At 50.6% G+C, this 15,725-nt stretch overlaps 1 protein-coding gene across 2 annotated transcripts in view; it reads left to right on the top strand.

Moving 5' to 3' along the window:
* Positions 1-13,483, top strand: part of SRP72 (signal recognition particle 72) — a 46,477-nt gene extending 32,994 nt beyond the window's left edge. For both annotated transcript variants that reach the window (XM_045018740.1, XM_045018741.1), the window contains exons 10-19: positions 998-1,126; positions 2,088-2,160; positions 3,613-3,677; positions 4,537-4,632; positions 5,842-5,945; positions 6,823-6,900; positions 7,669-7,806; positions 8,423-8,460; positions 9,306-9,465; positions 13,212-13,483. In XM_045018740.1, coding sequence (XP_044874675.1) covers positions 998-1,126; positions 2,088-2,160; positions 3,613-3,677; positions 4,537-4,632; positions 5,842-5,945; positions 6,823-6,900; positions 7,669-7,806; positions 8,423-8,460; positions 9,306-9,465; positions 13,212-13,392 — 1,062 coding nt within the window. In that variant the 3' untranslated portion in view covers positions 13,393-13,483. The remainder of the gene's footprint in view (positions 1-997; positions 1,127-2,087; positions 2,161-3,612; positions 3,678-4,536; positions 4,633-5,841; positions 5,946-6,822; positions 6,901-7,668; positions 7,807-8,422; positions 8,461-9,305; positions 9,466-13,211) is intronic.
* The last annotated feature ends 2,242 nt before the right edge of the window (positions 13,484-15,725 follow it).

The raw sequence follows: 15,725 nt of genomic DNA, 5'->3' as shown, positions 1-15,725 counted from the left end.
GGGGTGCTCTGGGCATTTTCACCTGGTTCCCCTTCCATTTCCAGAGCTCTTAGTAAAATCAGACTCCACCCCCCTATGTGTGTCTAGCTCCTCCCTCTCCCACACAGACATTCTAGTGCGAAAAAAAGGGAGAACCTTTGAGAAAAATTCATCTGATGGTGGCTTGCACAGCACCTCGCTTGGAGAGTCTCTTCCCAGATAATGTGTTTATTACTGCAGTAGCACCAACAGGCTCTGATGCTGATTTGAGCTAGGCACTGGATGCACATAACCAACTGTCTCTGCCCCCAGACCCTAAGGCCTGGTCTACACTGGGGGGGATCGATCTGAGTTATGCAACTTTAACTACATGAATAACGTAGCTGAAGTCGATGTACTTAGATCTATTCACCGCCATGTCTTCACTGTGGTGAGTTGACAGCTGACGCTCCCCCATCGACTCCACCTGCACCTCTCGCTGTGGTGGAGAACTGGAGTCGATGGGACAGCGCTCGGGGGTCAATTTATCACATATAGACTAGATGCGATAAATCGACCCCCCGCTGGATTGACTGCTGTCTGCCGATCCTGCGGGTAACGTAGACAAGCCTAAGTGTCTATAGACAGATGTAATAAGCTGGCAGGAGGAGCACAAGGGGGCACTGAGGAGGCTGTGGCCAGTGTAGTAACCAGCTGCCTGCGCACAGAGATGTAGAGGAGTGCAGAGTGATGGCTGTGGTTATCACCCAAAGGCCCTGCCATGTGGGAGTTGTGGGTCAGAATCTCCTTGGGCCAGTGACTTCCCCTGTTTGCACAGCCTCTACCGCCACCATGTCCCATTCCCGGTTAGGGCAGTATAATCTGGTCCTCAATGGGCGATGCAGTCTCTCTTGGAATCAGCTGATGACAGGCAGTGTCTGGCCCCACTAGCCCCCTCGCCCTGTTCTCTCTGTGGGGTTTGCACAGTCATACTGACTGGTCACTAATACTGAGGAAAACGTTCCCTTGTGTCCCGTAGGCAGATCAATGCCGCAAGCTGTCAGCAAGTTTACAGTCTCAGAACCCTGAGCACCTGCTACCTGTGCTAATCCAGGCTGCCCAGCTCTGTCGAGAGAAGCAGCATGCGAAGGCAATAGAGCTCCTACAGGTGGGTGACTGATCTCCTCCTGCTGGTCTGGAGAGCAGAGGGCTGTTCCTGCACTGGAACCTGACAGATAGAGTTGGTACAAGGGGCAATTAATAGTCCTGAAACACTGGACACTGCAGAAATGGATGTTAGCTCAACCACCTGCAATGGTCATTGCGTTGTATGATGAGTGTGACTTACGCAGGGCTTAGCAGTGCTTGGGAGAGACACGTACACACCCATGCTCTGATCACGGAGGATGTGTTCTTTCTATAATGGGAGAGCCCCACTTGGCAAATGGCCCCCTTCAGTATGGCGGTGGTGCTAGGGCTGCTTTTCCTCCCCATAGGGACCTGGTGGGTGCTGGTGCCTGGGGGTGTGCTCCTCTGGAAGGCAGGACTTCACTTTTCCTGGCCTCTCATCCCAAAGGATGGTGTCCAGAGCCCTTCTCTGGCCTTGTCTACATGCACAGGTTGCACTGGTTTACTTAAAATTGGGGTTTAAACCGATGCCAAAGACTCTGTGGACACTTCTGTTTCAGAGTGCCCTGTTCCTAATAGACTTCTGCTAAATTGAAATAAGCTGGTTTTAAACTGAAGTTGTGTTCGCATGGCACTTTAAACTGGTTTACTTAAATGGGTGCAGCTTCCTCATGTAAACAAGGCCTCGATCCTGGTGTCGAGTGTCACCTGGCATGCTGCACTTGCCAGCTGCCTGCCTAGAGGGAGCAGCTGCTGTGTGTGGTGAGGGCATGGACTTGCTTGTGGTAGAAGGGGGCAGCGCTGTGGGAGGAGTGACAGACCATGGAAGCAATTCAGGACTCTCTGTGTGGAGTGGTTCCACTCAAACTGGCTCCCTCCCTGGCTTCAAATGACACAGTCGAGCTTTTCTTTCTGAAGTTGGTTTTAAAACGGGCCCGGGCCAAGGCTGACGCGCTGTGTTCATGAATGTGCTCATGTGCCCTTGCGTCTCTCACCCCCAGGACTTTGCGGAGCAGAGCCCTGCCGACTCGGCACAGATAAAGCTGACGATGGCACAGCTGAAAATCGCTCAAGGTACCAGTGCCCTTTTTTGCTGGGAAATGCTTGTTTAATGCTAGGTAAAAATACCCAATCCCCTGTCACTGGTCTTAGTGTCTGGAGAGCCAGGACTGAGAGTGGCCTCTTGCTGCTGTGAGCCCCAGCAAGGCAGCTCCATCCAGGCTGGAGTTTGCAAACAGCTCCATCCAGGGTGGAGCTCCATCACAGCCCTGCAGGAGGGCTGGGACAGCATCTGCACTCCTCAAAGCAAGCTGTCCTAGGCATTTGGCCAGAACCATTTTTCTCTTGATCAGTTCTTGGACAGGGCTGCCCCGTCCCTCTGGTGTCTGTGAGAGGAGTTACCGGGGAAGGGGTTGTAATTAGGGGATGGTACCTCTAGCCGAGGGAGTGCCCTATGGAAATCAGTGCTCCTGCCTGAGCCTGGCATTGTCCATGCAATGTGTGGGTTGTGTGCCCCAGGGGGCAGGGCCTGTGGAACAAGTGGAGGGCAGCCCTGGGCACTGTGCTGATAGCTGGCATTCAGCACATTACAGTGGGCTGATGTGTGTGCTTCAGCCTGACCTGAGAGAGGGAGCAGGACAGCTGGGCCCTGAGGGTCAGCACGGGCGGGGGGCAGGGGATTTGTATTAATGTGGTTGGTGCGGGATCGACCCTTTCCTGAGTGGCTGCAGAAGTACATACAGGAAAGGCTGGGGATCTGCGTATTGAAATGTTTGGCTGCTGCTGACTGCATGTCACTCAAGTTTTAAAGTTCCCCTCGAGCTACCTCAAATATGCACTACCCAACATCCAGTACTTGGCATGGGCCGTGCTCCATTGTCGCCTGGCAGCAGTGCCTGCAATCAGTGGGACTATTCGGGAGAAATAAGGGGGCAGGATCTGGCCCTGCAGTGCTTGAGGGGGGAGAGTGGGGAAGGGGGATCAAAGCACTTCCTGTTGGCCCAGCTTTGCTCCCATTGAAGCTTGTGATAAAACTTGCACTGGCATCAGTCGGAGCAGGCAGGCCAGAGCTGACTGAGGTTTGTTCTGAAATACACCCAGCTGATAGTGCTCCATTCCCTCCCGTAGGGAAGTAAAGCATTGCTCTCCATCCACTGCTTCTAGCATTGGAGCTGGGGATGAGCCCTTTGCGTGTGGTAGCAGCCTTGGGCGTGCTGCAGACTAGGTGGGGAGCCCAGTAGGTGCTGGGGTTGCTGCAAAGGCTGTTTAGTCTGAGGATGAGAAGAGCACTGTTGAGACTGACGTTTCTTCTCCAGGAACGGCCAGCGATTATATTGTCTTAACAATAATAGTGGAGAAAACCTTTTCAGCAGTTGGTCCTGCAGGCAGAGGGGTGTGGTGGCCACTTGGCGTATGCTGACTTCCCTAGGGACACTCTGAGGGTAGGGGGATCCAGGATGGAGAACAGGGGCAAGGAAAGCATTGCTGTGTAGTTTAAAGTGCATTATTCTCCCTTCTTTCTCTAAGGCAGTGTCACCAAAGCATGCATCATTCTGAGGAGTATAGAAGAGCTGAAGCATAAGCCAGGCATGGTGAGTGGCAGTTAACAGGCAGCATCCCAGAATACCATCATCCTTTTCATGCTCCTTCCCTGTTCCTGTTTCCCTGTCTCCTGAGCTACTCCTGGGCTGAGAGTCAGATCTGGGTGCCCAGCGTTGGTCTCAGTCTGTTGGGCTGCTTGCACAGTGCGGCTTGGTTGCTGAGATTTTTGATACACGGCATTATGCCTCAGAGTAGATGTTAGACCTTTAGATAACTCACTTATTGTGGTGAAAGCCAGCCAGACAAAGGGTAATAACTTGCATCAGAGTTCCCCACCTTGTTTTTAGAGTGGACAAATTCCCTCTCATTCCCAGTTGCACAGACCTGCCTCCCTTTCCTACAGCACTCCCTTAACAGCCCTTGGGCAGCTGCAGCAATTTCTTTCCCGGTAAGCAATGTTGGGAAAGTACCAAACCCATTTTTAAGCTGCTTTATGTGGCGGTGAGCAGCCGGAAGCAAGGAGGAGCCAGTATTGTAAGACCTTCCAGCTCCCACCTGGGCCCCAGCAGTAGCAAGCGCCCTGCCGACCATTGTGGTGTTGAGAGCACAGTGTGGGAGCCTTGGCTTTCCCAGTTCAGTGATTCTCTCATCCTTTATCCTTCATTAATTGGAAACCTTTTAAACAACAGTTCTCCTGGGCTGTTGCGATCATTGCAGTAACGTCCTGCCTGTACTGGGGAGGATAATCCCAGGCTGCTGCTTCAAACTTCCATTTTTGCAGTTCGTTCCGTTCCCTTTTTCTTCAGCAATTCTTTTAATAACATGTTTACATGAAAAGCATCTTAAAATGATCACTTAGAAGTAGTGCCCGTCCCTTGACTGCATGCTGACTGTTGTTGGGGTTTGCAGGTGTCTGCGTTAGTGACGATGTACAGTCATGAAGAAGACATTGACAGTGCTATTGAGGTCTTCACGCAAGCTATCCAGTGGTACCAGGAATACCAGGCAAGTAGATCCGGGCAGACAATACATTTGAGAGTTGAAGCTGCTTTTTGTCCCTTACTAACTTGCTGGAGACCAGCTGTTCCTGACCAGCTCCTAGCTCCTACCTGTACATCGACTGGAGAGGAACATGGCAATAAGCGGTCTCCTTGCCAAAGGCTCGCTACGGCTGATGAGATGCTGGGGGGTCGGGGAACATTCTACTCCATGTCTCTCTCTCTCTCTGACATGCTGCTTGCACCAGTTTGTCATTTGGACCAATGGCAAGTTTGCAGGGTGGGGAAAATGGCAGACTCTCTTTACCAGCTCTTCCAGTGCCTGTCAGGTTATAGATTCTGCAGGCTAGCAGAGGGCACCGCAGTGTTGCCCCTCTTCCCGTGTTGACACTGGAGGAGCAGCAGTCAGTTGGCTTTGTGCACTTACTTGAGAAGGAAAAGCTTGAGCCAGGAGAGCTTCAGAGAGGGACACTGATTCCAGGCCAGCAGCCTGCTGGCTGTACTCAGTTAATCGGAATGTCGGGCCGCTGAAAGGAGCCACTTGGAGTCTGTCGGATGAACAGAAGGATGGTTCCATTGGGGGCTCAGTAATTAGTTCCTGGAACCTGGTTATTTTGAGGCTGGATGTAGCAATTATTTCAGCAAACAATGAATTGCCAGAAGAAGCATGTGCCCCATGGGAAGTGTTCTCTTAAAGCTGCCTTGGCATTGGCTGTTTCCCATGTTTCTCTCTTCCCTGGTTTTCTGTCAGCAAGGACCCTTGGCTTTTCAAAATGCGTCTGCCTGCACTTGTTCCCCACCTTATGATTTGATGCCTTGGCTGGTCACTGGGGAAATGGCTGATGTCCTAAACCAGGCTGTGACTTCAGGTTGCAAATAAACAGCAGCAGCAGATGACTGTTAGTTTTCCGTGATTGTCAGACGCTGGCTAAAATGCCTGTCCCCTTCCCATTTTCACCCCCTCCTCCCAATTCTGTTGATCATGGGCTGCTGGTAGCAGGCGGGGTTAGGTTTAATGCCACAGACTGCCAAGCCTTTTCCTCAAGGAATGGGGAAGAAATTCCTGCGTCTCAGTTCTCCTTCCAGATCACTTGGGTGGGGAGTGTACGTTGGTCTGAGACAGTCTCTAGTAATGTCAGGAAGCAAAGCAGCCACATCACTGACTTGCTAAATGCTGTCAAACATGTCTTCATTTGAAAAACCTTGTGACTTGCAGCCCAAGTCTCCCGTTCATTTGTCGCTGATAAGGGAAGCAGCCAACTTCAAGCTAAAGTACGGGAGGAAGAAGGAAGCGATCAGCGACCTGGAAGAGCTGTGGAAGTGAGTTCAGGGAGGGGAGAGGGATGTCCTGTTTTCCTTCTGGACCTGAGCTGTGGTCCTGCTGTTTTGTGCACTGAAACATGGGCAGTGCCTGGTCCCTGCTCAGGGGTTCTGGAGCCAGATAACGTGTGAGGCAGAAGTTCCTCCTTTTTAGACATTGTAAAGGGGCTTCTGGTCAAAGCTGTGCCCCCTGCCCCACCCCTTGGATGAAGTAACTGCTACAGCAGGCCGAGCCCCACGATCTGTAGGAACAGCTCTGTCTCTGTTGTGGGTGCTTGTGCATTACATCCTGATAGAAGCTGTGTCTTTCATGTCGTCTGTCCCCAGCCAGCACCCATTCCCTGTGGGAGGAGTTCCCCAGTCCGTATCTGAAATTCATATGAACCCCCAGGCCCTTCTTGATGCTGGCGCATTCTGAGGACTGATCTGCAGCTCTCTCTCCTGTGTTGCGAAAAAACAAATCAGCCTGTCTGTGCAGTCTGAGCTAATTGTGGAGAGAAGCAGAGGCAGTGTGGGTTTTTTTTTTAATAGGGATAGAAGATTTTTGTAGGAGTGACCTTAAAAACAACAACAAAAAACCAAAAAAACCAATTAAAAAAATTTAGAGTAAGAAAATGGGTAAGAAAAATGACAACAGGCCCTAGATTTCTAGGGTTGTTGGTGGCTGCATCGTCCCCGGGGAGAGGCTAGTCAAAGTGCCTGGCAGTGAACACCCTGCATTGTACACTATCGGCACCTGCTATTGCACACAGGGAAAGCATCTGCCTGGGGCTAGCCAGCACTGGGCTGTGTGGTTAGCTATAGTGCATACTCTGGGCATGGCTCTTGTTTGTAGAGTGTTCAGTGAGCTTCACAATGTTCCTTTCTTCTCTTCGAGGCAAAACCCAAAAGATATTCATACTCTGGCCCAGCTCATCTCCGCGTACTCCCTCGTAGACCCCGAGAAGGCGAAGGTGTATCCTTTGTGGTGGTGACTGGGCTTGTGGAGGGGAAAGGGTTTGCTGTTCCCAGAGTGTTTTCCTAATGATGTCATGAGTGTTAGGAATTTTTGAGCTGCTTCAGGACTCTTCCAACAGGGACATCAGGGAACCTCTGACCCTGGGGAGAGCAGGAAGGTCATAGTGCAACTCCACATTAGGGGTGGGATTTTCAAAAGCATCTAAGTGAGTTGGGTGCCTAGCTGCTGTTTACTTCTAGTAGGATTTGGGTGTCTAAATTCCTTTAGGGCTTTTAAATCTCCGCTTGACCCCCCAAAAGCAATGAGAACTTCAGTCAGTTAATGATGAGCGAACAAATCAGTATGATCCCACTTTTTGCTGTGGCATTTTGGTCCTGTAGTGGTAACGTTGTACTTTCCCACTGTGTAACTCTTATTATAAAAACCGATTCTTACCTCACTTCCCGTCAGCAGCTCTCAAAGCGCGTTACAAAGGAGGTCCGGGTCATCGCTCCCCTTGTACAGCTGGGGAAACAGGCACCTAGAAGGGAAGTGACTTGTCCAAGGTCACCCAGCAGGCCAGTGGCAAAGCCAGGAACAAAACCCAGGTCTCCTGGGTCCCTGTCTGTTGCTCTCTCCACTAATTCACTCTGTGTGTATGGATTGGAGCTGCTGGTTAATCTCCCTGGGACAAAGATGGGGTTTGAGTTGCTGCTGGTACCTCCATCGCAGCTTTCTCTGCTGAATGCATTCCTGTTTCCATTCCTGAGCTCTGCCCCGCAACAGCCTTAGCAAACACTTGCCCTCGTCGGACACGATGTCTTTGAAAGTAGACGTGGATGCGCTTGAAAATTCCCCCGGGGCGACGTATGTTCGGAAGAAAGGCGGAAAGCTCACGGGAGAGAGCCAGCAGAAAGAGCAAGGGTAAAAAGCGTCTCTCATGCCCATCATTCCCTTCCGTGGGCTTTGGGGTTAGAAAGCACCTGCGGTGTGGATCACCTCAGAGCTTCAGGCCTGTTCCTCCAGCCACCCTGCAAATGGTCTGACCAGTCAAAAAGCAGGCTGTCCCTTAGAGTGTCTGTAGGGAACTCCAGGAGGTCCAGAGAGGGACAGCAGTCGTCCCGCTCAGTGATGCCAAGGAAATGTCCCTATCAGCAATGCAGAGGTGGGCAGCAAGGCCCTTGTGAAGCCAGAGCTGTGTCTGGGGAACATTCCCTCACGCTGGGGTTCTTGTGCATGGGCTTGTGGAGCGTTTGCTGACAGGCTGCAGAATGAAACACTGAGCCGGGGAAATGGGGGTGTTCTGGGAGCAGGAGTCAGGGTCTCTTACAGACTGGTCTGCAGGGGGAGTAACTGGAGATCCACTGCCCTAGGGGATTAGAACCGTTTCTCCGAGACTGGTGTCCTTTCCTCCTCACCTCCTCACTTCTTTGAAAAAAGAGACATTCGTCTCGTCCCAACCCTGGCTCCATGCTTGTCAGTCCGTTCCAGGGAGCCCACTGCAGCACTGTGATCTTGTTTCTCCTCCTCCCTCTTTTAGGCAAGGGGATGTAAAGAAAAAGAAGAGGAAAAAGAAGGGTGAGTTGTGTGTGTTTGCAGCACTGCTAGCGATCAGTTTGGCGCCTCAGCCACACCTTGTCATCTGTGCACTGCCCCCTTCCCTGGTAACGTTCTTTAAACTCCCGTCCAGCAGGAGCAGAAGATTGTGAAAATCCCAGGCTGTGTTTTGTGGGGGGGGGGGGGGGGGGGATGCCAACAGGAGTTAGGTGCCCAAGTGCCATAGATGCTGAGTGCCTCATTCCCTTGGTGTGTGTGTGGGGGGGAGGGGTTTGGAAATGCCACCTATGGAGTTTAAACCACCTCTTTTAAAGAGTGACAGGCGGCTGCTACATGCCCTCCCTCCCACCAGGTCACTGTGCTCCCTGCCTAGTACTGTCTCTTCAACCTCGGCTGCTGGGTTCAACATAAAATATGAAGTGGCCAGGCCTGAGCACCCCTCTATTCCCATGGGCTTCAGTGGAAGTTGAAGGCACTTTGCATCACACAGGATTGGGTCCTAAACAAACCAGAACCCCTCTGATTTCCAAGCCTTTGTTTCCTGACTATTTCCCACGTCCCCTTTAGAGGGGAAAGCAGCCTGTCAGACCTAGTGCACGCAGCTGTGCCAGCAAGAGGAGCTTCATTCAACTCTGCATACCTTGCGGGCTTAAGCTTTGTAGAGTCACAGATTCCAAGGCCAGAAGGGACTAGCCCCCCTCCTCCCCCGCCGCCCGAGAACTGCCCTGGAATAAGTCCTTGAGCAGCTCTTGTAGCACAACAGCCCAGATGGAAGGAAGATTACTCAAGCTTCATATCAGTGTGTGGGGCTTTTCCTCACCATGTCACGTGATCTCCACTTTTTTCTCCTGCTGACGGCTGTGCAGGAAAATTGCCTAAGAACTACGATCCCAAGGTGACCCCAGACCCTGAGCGGTGGCTGCCGATGCGAGAGCGCTCCTATTATCGTGGCAGGAAGAAGGGCAAAAAGAAGGATCAGATTGGAAAGGGAACCCAGGGAGCAACGACAGCTGGCACGTCTGAGCTGTGAGTAGGGGTTGCAGAGAAGAGTGCTTTGTAATTACACAGTGCCTCAGGCAGCAAACACTCCTCAACTGCTTCACAAACATGGCCTCCAGATCCCACTGAGACCGGTGAGGCTCATCCTCTGGTTCTCTCAGTGCATTGAACCTGATTCGTTTGCTCTGTAGAATGCCAGCTCCCCAGGGCAGGGACTGTATCTGTAGTTATCTTAAACTGAGCACATCGTCCGTGTGTGGCATGAGTCTGGTGTGCGCCAGGCGTGGGACTGGACCATAATGTACAAAGTATACACTAGTAGAGCTTCATCAGTCATTAAACACAGTAGTTCTTCAACAGCTCACGGCTGAATTAGGCAGCACTTTGGAACAGGAAGTGAAACATCCTTATCCAATTGCAAGTGTGGGAAAACTTAGGTAGAAAGAATTATATGAGACTATTAGAACGGCCATACTGGATCATCCAGCCCAGTATCCTGTCTTCTGACAGTGGCCAATGCCAGGTGCCCCAGAGGGAATGAACAGAACAGGGAATCCATCCCCTGTCGCCCATTCCCAGCTTCTAGCAGACAGCGGCTAAGGACACCATCCCTGCCCATCCTGGCTAACAGCCATTAATGGACCTGTCCTCCATGAATTTACCTAGTTCTTTTTTGAACCCTGCTTTAGACTTAGCTTAATGGTAGAGCTGCTGCAACTTTTTCAGTAGCCTTTCCTTTGTGGTGCCCCTGGGGTGGAATGAATTCTGTCTCTCTCATCACACTCGTGTGTATAATATGTGCCTAGTGTGAAATGGGCAACTTATGGCTAAATCACTTCTTAGTGTAGCTGATTATTTTAGAAACGATTTGAAACTATTAAGCTACTAATAGTAGGTAAAAGCAAACGGGAGTTGTAGTTCCTCTTAACCCATATGGTACTGGAGTCACTTGTGAACAAGTTGGCTATGGCTCTGATTGCAATCTGGTGAGTTGGGACTCCCAGCTAAGTGCAGCAGTTATGCAGCTGTCACCACCTGCAAATCACAGGCTCAGAATTTGTACACAGGATGGAGGCTTAGCAGAAGTCAATGGTTATTTTTTGTTGTTGTGACGTACGTACATCAATTCTTATTCTTAAACATTTTGAAATGTATCAGTTTTAATTTTTTCAGTGATGTGAACTGAAGGGTTTCACCTTGTTTTTATTAGCAGCAGGGTAGCCGTGTTAATCTGGATCTGTAAAAGCAGAAAAGAGTCCTGTGGCACCTTATAGACTAACAAACATATTGGAGCATGAGCTTTCGTGGGTGAATACCCACTTCGTCGGATGCATGTAGTGGAAATTTCCAGAGGCAGGTATATATATGCAAGCAAGAATCAGGCTAGAGATAACGAGGTTAGTTCAATCAGGGAGGATGAGGCCCTCTAGCAGTTGAGGTGTGAACACCAAGGGAGGAAAAACTGCTTTTGTAGTTGGCTAGCCATTCACAGTCTTTGTTTAATCCTGAGCTGATGGTGTCAAATTTGCAGATGAACTGAAGCTCAGCAGTTTCTCTTTGAAGTCTGGTCCTGAAGTTTTTTTGCTGCAGGATGGCCACCTTTAAATCTGCTATTGTGTGTCCAGGGAGATTGTGTGATGGTGTCGCTGGTGTAGAGATGTGGGCAGAGTTGGCATCGAGGTTTGTTGCATGCCCGCATATCTACACCAGCGACACCATCACAGGACCTAACCAGATCAGCCACACCATCACCGGTTCATTCACCTGCACATCCACCAATGTAATATACACCATCATATGCCAGCAATGCCCCTCTGCTATGTACATCGGCCAAACTGGACAGTCTCTACAGAAAAGGATAAATGGACACAAATCAGATATTAGGAATGGCAATATACAAAAACCTGTAGGAGAACACTTCGTATTCACCCACGAAAGTTCATGCTTCAATACGTCTGTTAGTCTATAAGGTGCCACAGAACTCTTTTCCGCTTGTTTTTATTATTATTTTTCTATTTGAATTTTCACAGTCCCAGAAAATTAAGGTGTCAGACAATAACTGTGTAGTGACCCTGATCCCAGCAACGGAAAGATGCAGGGAAGGCTGAGTTCCTGGCAGGGCAGAGCAGAGACAGAGAGCAGGAGGATGAGCCGGTGGCTGTGGGGCAGGCCACCTTGCTGTCTCCAGCTCCAGGGCAGTGCAGAGAGCCTCCTGCAAGCCCCATTGTTACAGCCCTGCTCACTCACTGTCTGGGAGTGTGGGAGCCATCCCTGGGCAAGAGCCATTCAGCAGCAGGGTGGCTTCCCTCGCAGCCAGGGGCTCGTCATTGTCCTTGTAGACCTGGCTGGGGGTTGCTGTTTTGCCCATCAGAACCCCAGTCTTCCTCACATCTGGGGCCTGCAGGGATGGGATACCCAACGGTACATGTCATCCGGCTGATGCTCGAGAGGAGAGGTATGTTGGGGTTTTCAAAAGTGCCTAATGGAGGTAAGTACCCCTTGACTTTCACCTGATTCCCTTGCACCCTTTCATGACCCCAGCCCAGACAGAATGAGGGACCCGGTGCTTTGTCCTTAGTGAACAAACAGGTTATTTATGCTACCTGAGGTTGGGTGAAAAGGTCCCTTCAGTCCAGAATTTGCCTTCTGCAAGCTTGTTCTGTTCTTCTGATATTAAATATTCTGATTTGGAACCAAAGCGTGTGCTGGTTGCGGTTTTCTGGAGCTAGAGCTAGGATGCAAACCACACTTACTAAAAGTTTCCTGGCTCCTGTCGTCTTCCCTTCCTGCTTTTCAGGTGTACCACGTTACATCCATGATGAACTAGAAAAGAGACTGTGCACACCCTTCTGTTTAGTTTTACGATAAGTGAGCTCAGCTGCTACAGACTCTTCAAAGCTACCTGAGCATGATTCTGGGCTAAAGTGAGGTTCTGTTTGCACTGAACTCAGTAAGACTTATAGAATCTCAGGGTTGGAAGGGACCTCAGGAGGTATCTAGTCCCACCCCCTGCTCAAAGCAGGACCAAACCCAACTAAATCATCCCAGCCAGGGCTTTGTCAAGCCTGACCTTAAAAACCTCTAAGGAAGGAGATTCCACCACCTCCCTAGGGAACACATTCCAGTGCTTCACCACCCTCCTAGTGAAAAAGTTTTTCCTAATGTCCAACCTAAACCTCCCCCTCTGCAACTTGAGACCATTGCTCCTTGTTCTGTCATCTTCTACCACTGAGAACAGTCTAGATCCATCCTCTTTGGAACCCCCTTTCAGGTAGTTGAAAGCAGCTATCAAATCCCCCCCTCATTCTTCTCTTCTGCAGACTAATTGTGCACTGGATGGGAGCTCAGTGCTGCCACTTGCAGGGCCAAGCAGGGAGGGGCTGGGTTGTGGCAGGGGGAGCCCTAGTGCAAACAAACCTCCCCGTAACACTGCAGGCAAGAGAACAGCAACAGCCTGGCTTCTGTTGGGTTCGTACTGCTCGTCTGCGTTTCCCGGAGCGTGAGCTTTCTACTTTGTGTCTGAATAATTTATCCATAACCTAGACAGTGTGGTCACTTCAGTTGTTGGGCTGTAATTCCACAGCTTTAAAAGCAAATTCCATGGGCATAAGGCCAATTGCTTTTTTATCTGTTTTGGAGCCTAAATTAGTTTCCCTTTGATTTCTGTTCTGGGCAGGGAAAGGGAAAATGTTCCTCTCTCTAGCAGCGATGTTCGAAGTCCCTCGGCTCTGGGAGGCACTCCTAACCCAGGGGCGTTACCTGTCTCCCTGCAGGGATGCCAGTAAGACAGCAAGCAGCCCGCCTACCTCCCCACGGCCTGGCAGCTCCACAGCCCCGTCCTCCGCAGCCACGAGTAACATGATCCCCCCCCGGCACCAGAAACCTGCTGGCGCTGCAGCAACCAAGAAGAAGCAGCAGCAGAAGAAGAAGAAAGGAGGCAAGGGAGGCTGGTGACAAGAGGGGGGTTGCCAAGCTGGCCATGTGAGGGACTGGAGCGCTCTGCTGTAAAGTGCTGAGAACAGAATAAAGGTCAGAGTAAGAAGCAGCACAAAGTCACAGCTTCCTTCACACTGTCTGGAAAAGGTTCCTCCTGGGCTTCGTTTCCTCTGCAGTGGGAAGGGAAGGGGAAGCTTTTCCTCCGCCCATCCCCGCTCCCTTTCCTAACTCGCTCCCCGATGCTTCCCTCAGTGATTTGGGGGGAGGAGGCGGCGGCTTAGGCTTCATTTGCTTATGGAGTCAGACTGTTGTCCCTCCCGGTGTGCTCGTGGTTACACTAACACACAGTATTTCCCCAGTCCTGCTTACATCAGAGAATCAGCTGGAGTGATGAGTCTTGACAAACATGCCACATTACTGGCCTCCCCACGGGCCCTTGCTGTCTCTGGGCTGCCTGGCAAAGCCCTCACCTAGGTGACAGGAGGGCAGACATTGGACCTGTGGGCTGCTGTCTGGAGGTGGCTGTACATGGCAGAAGGGACAGTTCACTCTCACTTCATTTTGTGGCTTGAGTTCTGGAGAGCCACATTCTTAAACGTGTCAAGAATCTGAGGTTGCGTGGAGCTTCCCAGGGCAAGGTTGAGGCGCCCTGTGGTGCCTTGGCACTATCTGTAGGCTTTGATTTCCTCTAGCCAAACAGTGTGTGAGAATGCCGCTTCGTTAGCGGATAACACTGGCCTTCGGCAGCGCTGCGTGTGAGAGCAGCCCACGCTCTGGGTTCCATGAGGAACAAACCTTTCTGGAATGAGGTGGGGCATTAGAAATGGTGCACTTCTCCTCTGGGTGCTGAGCTCTCTGAGCATCTGCCCTATGGTCTCTGGCATTGGAATACTTTGTTTTCAGGGTCTGGCCATATTCCAAGGGACACAGTCCAGATTTCAGCCTTCATATGTATTATGACCTGTTTGGGTGCAATCTTCGGGGGTTTAGGAATATGCAGCAAGATGATGTAGACAGTGCCTCATGGCCTGCTTCTCCTGCTGTCTTACCGATGCACACTCCGGTGCCAGCCTAAAGCCCCTGAGTTGTAAGGTGGTGTCTGGTGTTTTATTCCGATATGTGTAGAGAGCCACTACGGGGGTGCCAGTCGCACTCAGCTCCTTGCAAAGAAATGAGCATAGGAGCTGGCTCTTGGGGGGGGGGGGGGGGGTCCTGGGCTGGTTAGGCTTTCTCTGAACTGCTGTGATGGTACCTCTTTAAGGATGGGACTCTTGCTTCCTCCACACTTGTGGTAGCTGTTAACTCTATGTGGTTGAAATAACAAAGCCTGCCAACCCCAGACTGCCTTACAGCCAGCACACTGTACATAGACTGGTGCCCAAGTGTCACTGGGTCTGCGGGCTGCAGTTCAGACAGCCAGGCCTGCTAAGTTGGGATGGATTTATTGCATGGCACAGGAACAGTATTTCTTACTGTAGCAGAAATTCCTGGAGGCCGTCAGACAAAAACCATAAGCAAAGGAACATCCATACTTGCATTTCCAGCTACCAGCATGTCAGACACACTGCTTTTCAGTCTGTCACAACTGTTGCACCATCTTATCTTAGCACTGCAGGGGCGCATAGCTCCTGTGTTAACCAGCTACAGTCTAAGTAGCAGAAACGTTCGGAGGACAGTTGCTTGGCAGTTGCAAGCAGGTAGCAATGATCATGGTAGAAAAGGAAGCATGTGTGGACTGGAAGGAAGTCTCTAGCAGCAGCTGGCTCCAAGACCAAGTTACAGCGAGTATTGTGCTTTGGATGGCAGGCAGATCGGGCACAAAAACACATTTTTGTGCTACTGTTTTGTATAGTACAATAGAATGGGCTGAGAACAGGGGTAACTGAACAAAACACAATTATTGTTTACAGAAAGAACCCGAATGCAGTGTTAGAAATCACTATGCCTATCACGTGTATGGTCTCTAACTAGAACTATGAAGACTAAATCATAACACACTAAGCAACTTTCACTCTGGCCACAACAACTGGGAATTCAACTTTCAAGTGTATTTATTTAGATGTTTGCAATCTAGTTTGGAGAACTCTACGTTCTTAATAATCATGGCCAAAATGGTCAAATGTGAAGACTGGAAGTTCAGACACCACAATAAAACTGGATTGATTTTTGCTGAGCAATCCCAGATCCTGTCAACTCCAACCATCGAGGCATGACCAGTGTTTCCATCTTCCTAACACACTCTTGGACAGTATGTACTTATTTGGTTGGTGCCAGGATCTGTAGTGGCTATATACAGAATATTATGGCTGGTGGGGGTGGGGGCGAGCTGTTTTCTCTCCTCTTCCAATCAC

The sequence above is a fragment of the Mauremys mutica genome, chromosome 5 (assembly GCF_020497125.1).
Source record: "Mauremys mutica isolate MM-2020 ecotype Southern chromosome 5, ASM2049712v1, whole genome shotgun sequence".
NCBI classification, from domain to species: domain Eukaryota; kingdom Metazoa; phylum Chordata; order Testudines; family Geoemydidae; genus Mauremys; species Mauremys mutica.
This window is presented reverse-complemented; position numbering and strand designations above follow the sequence as displayed.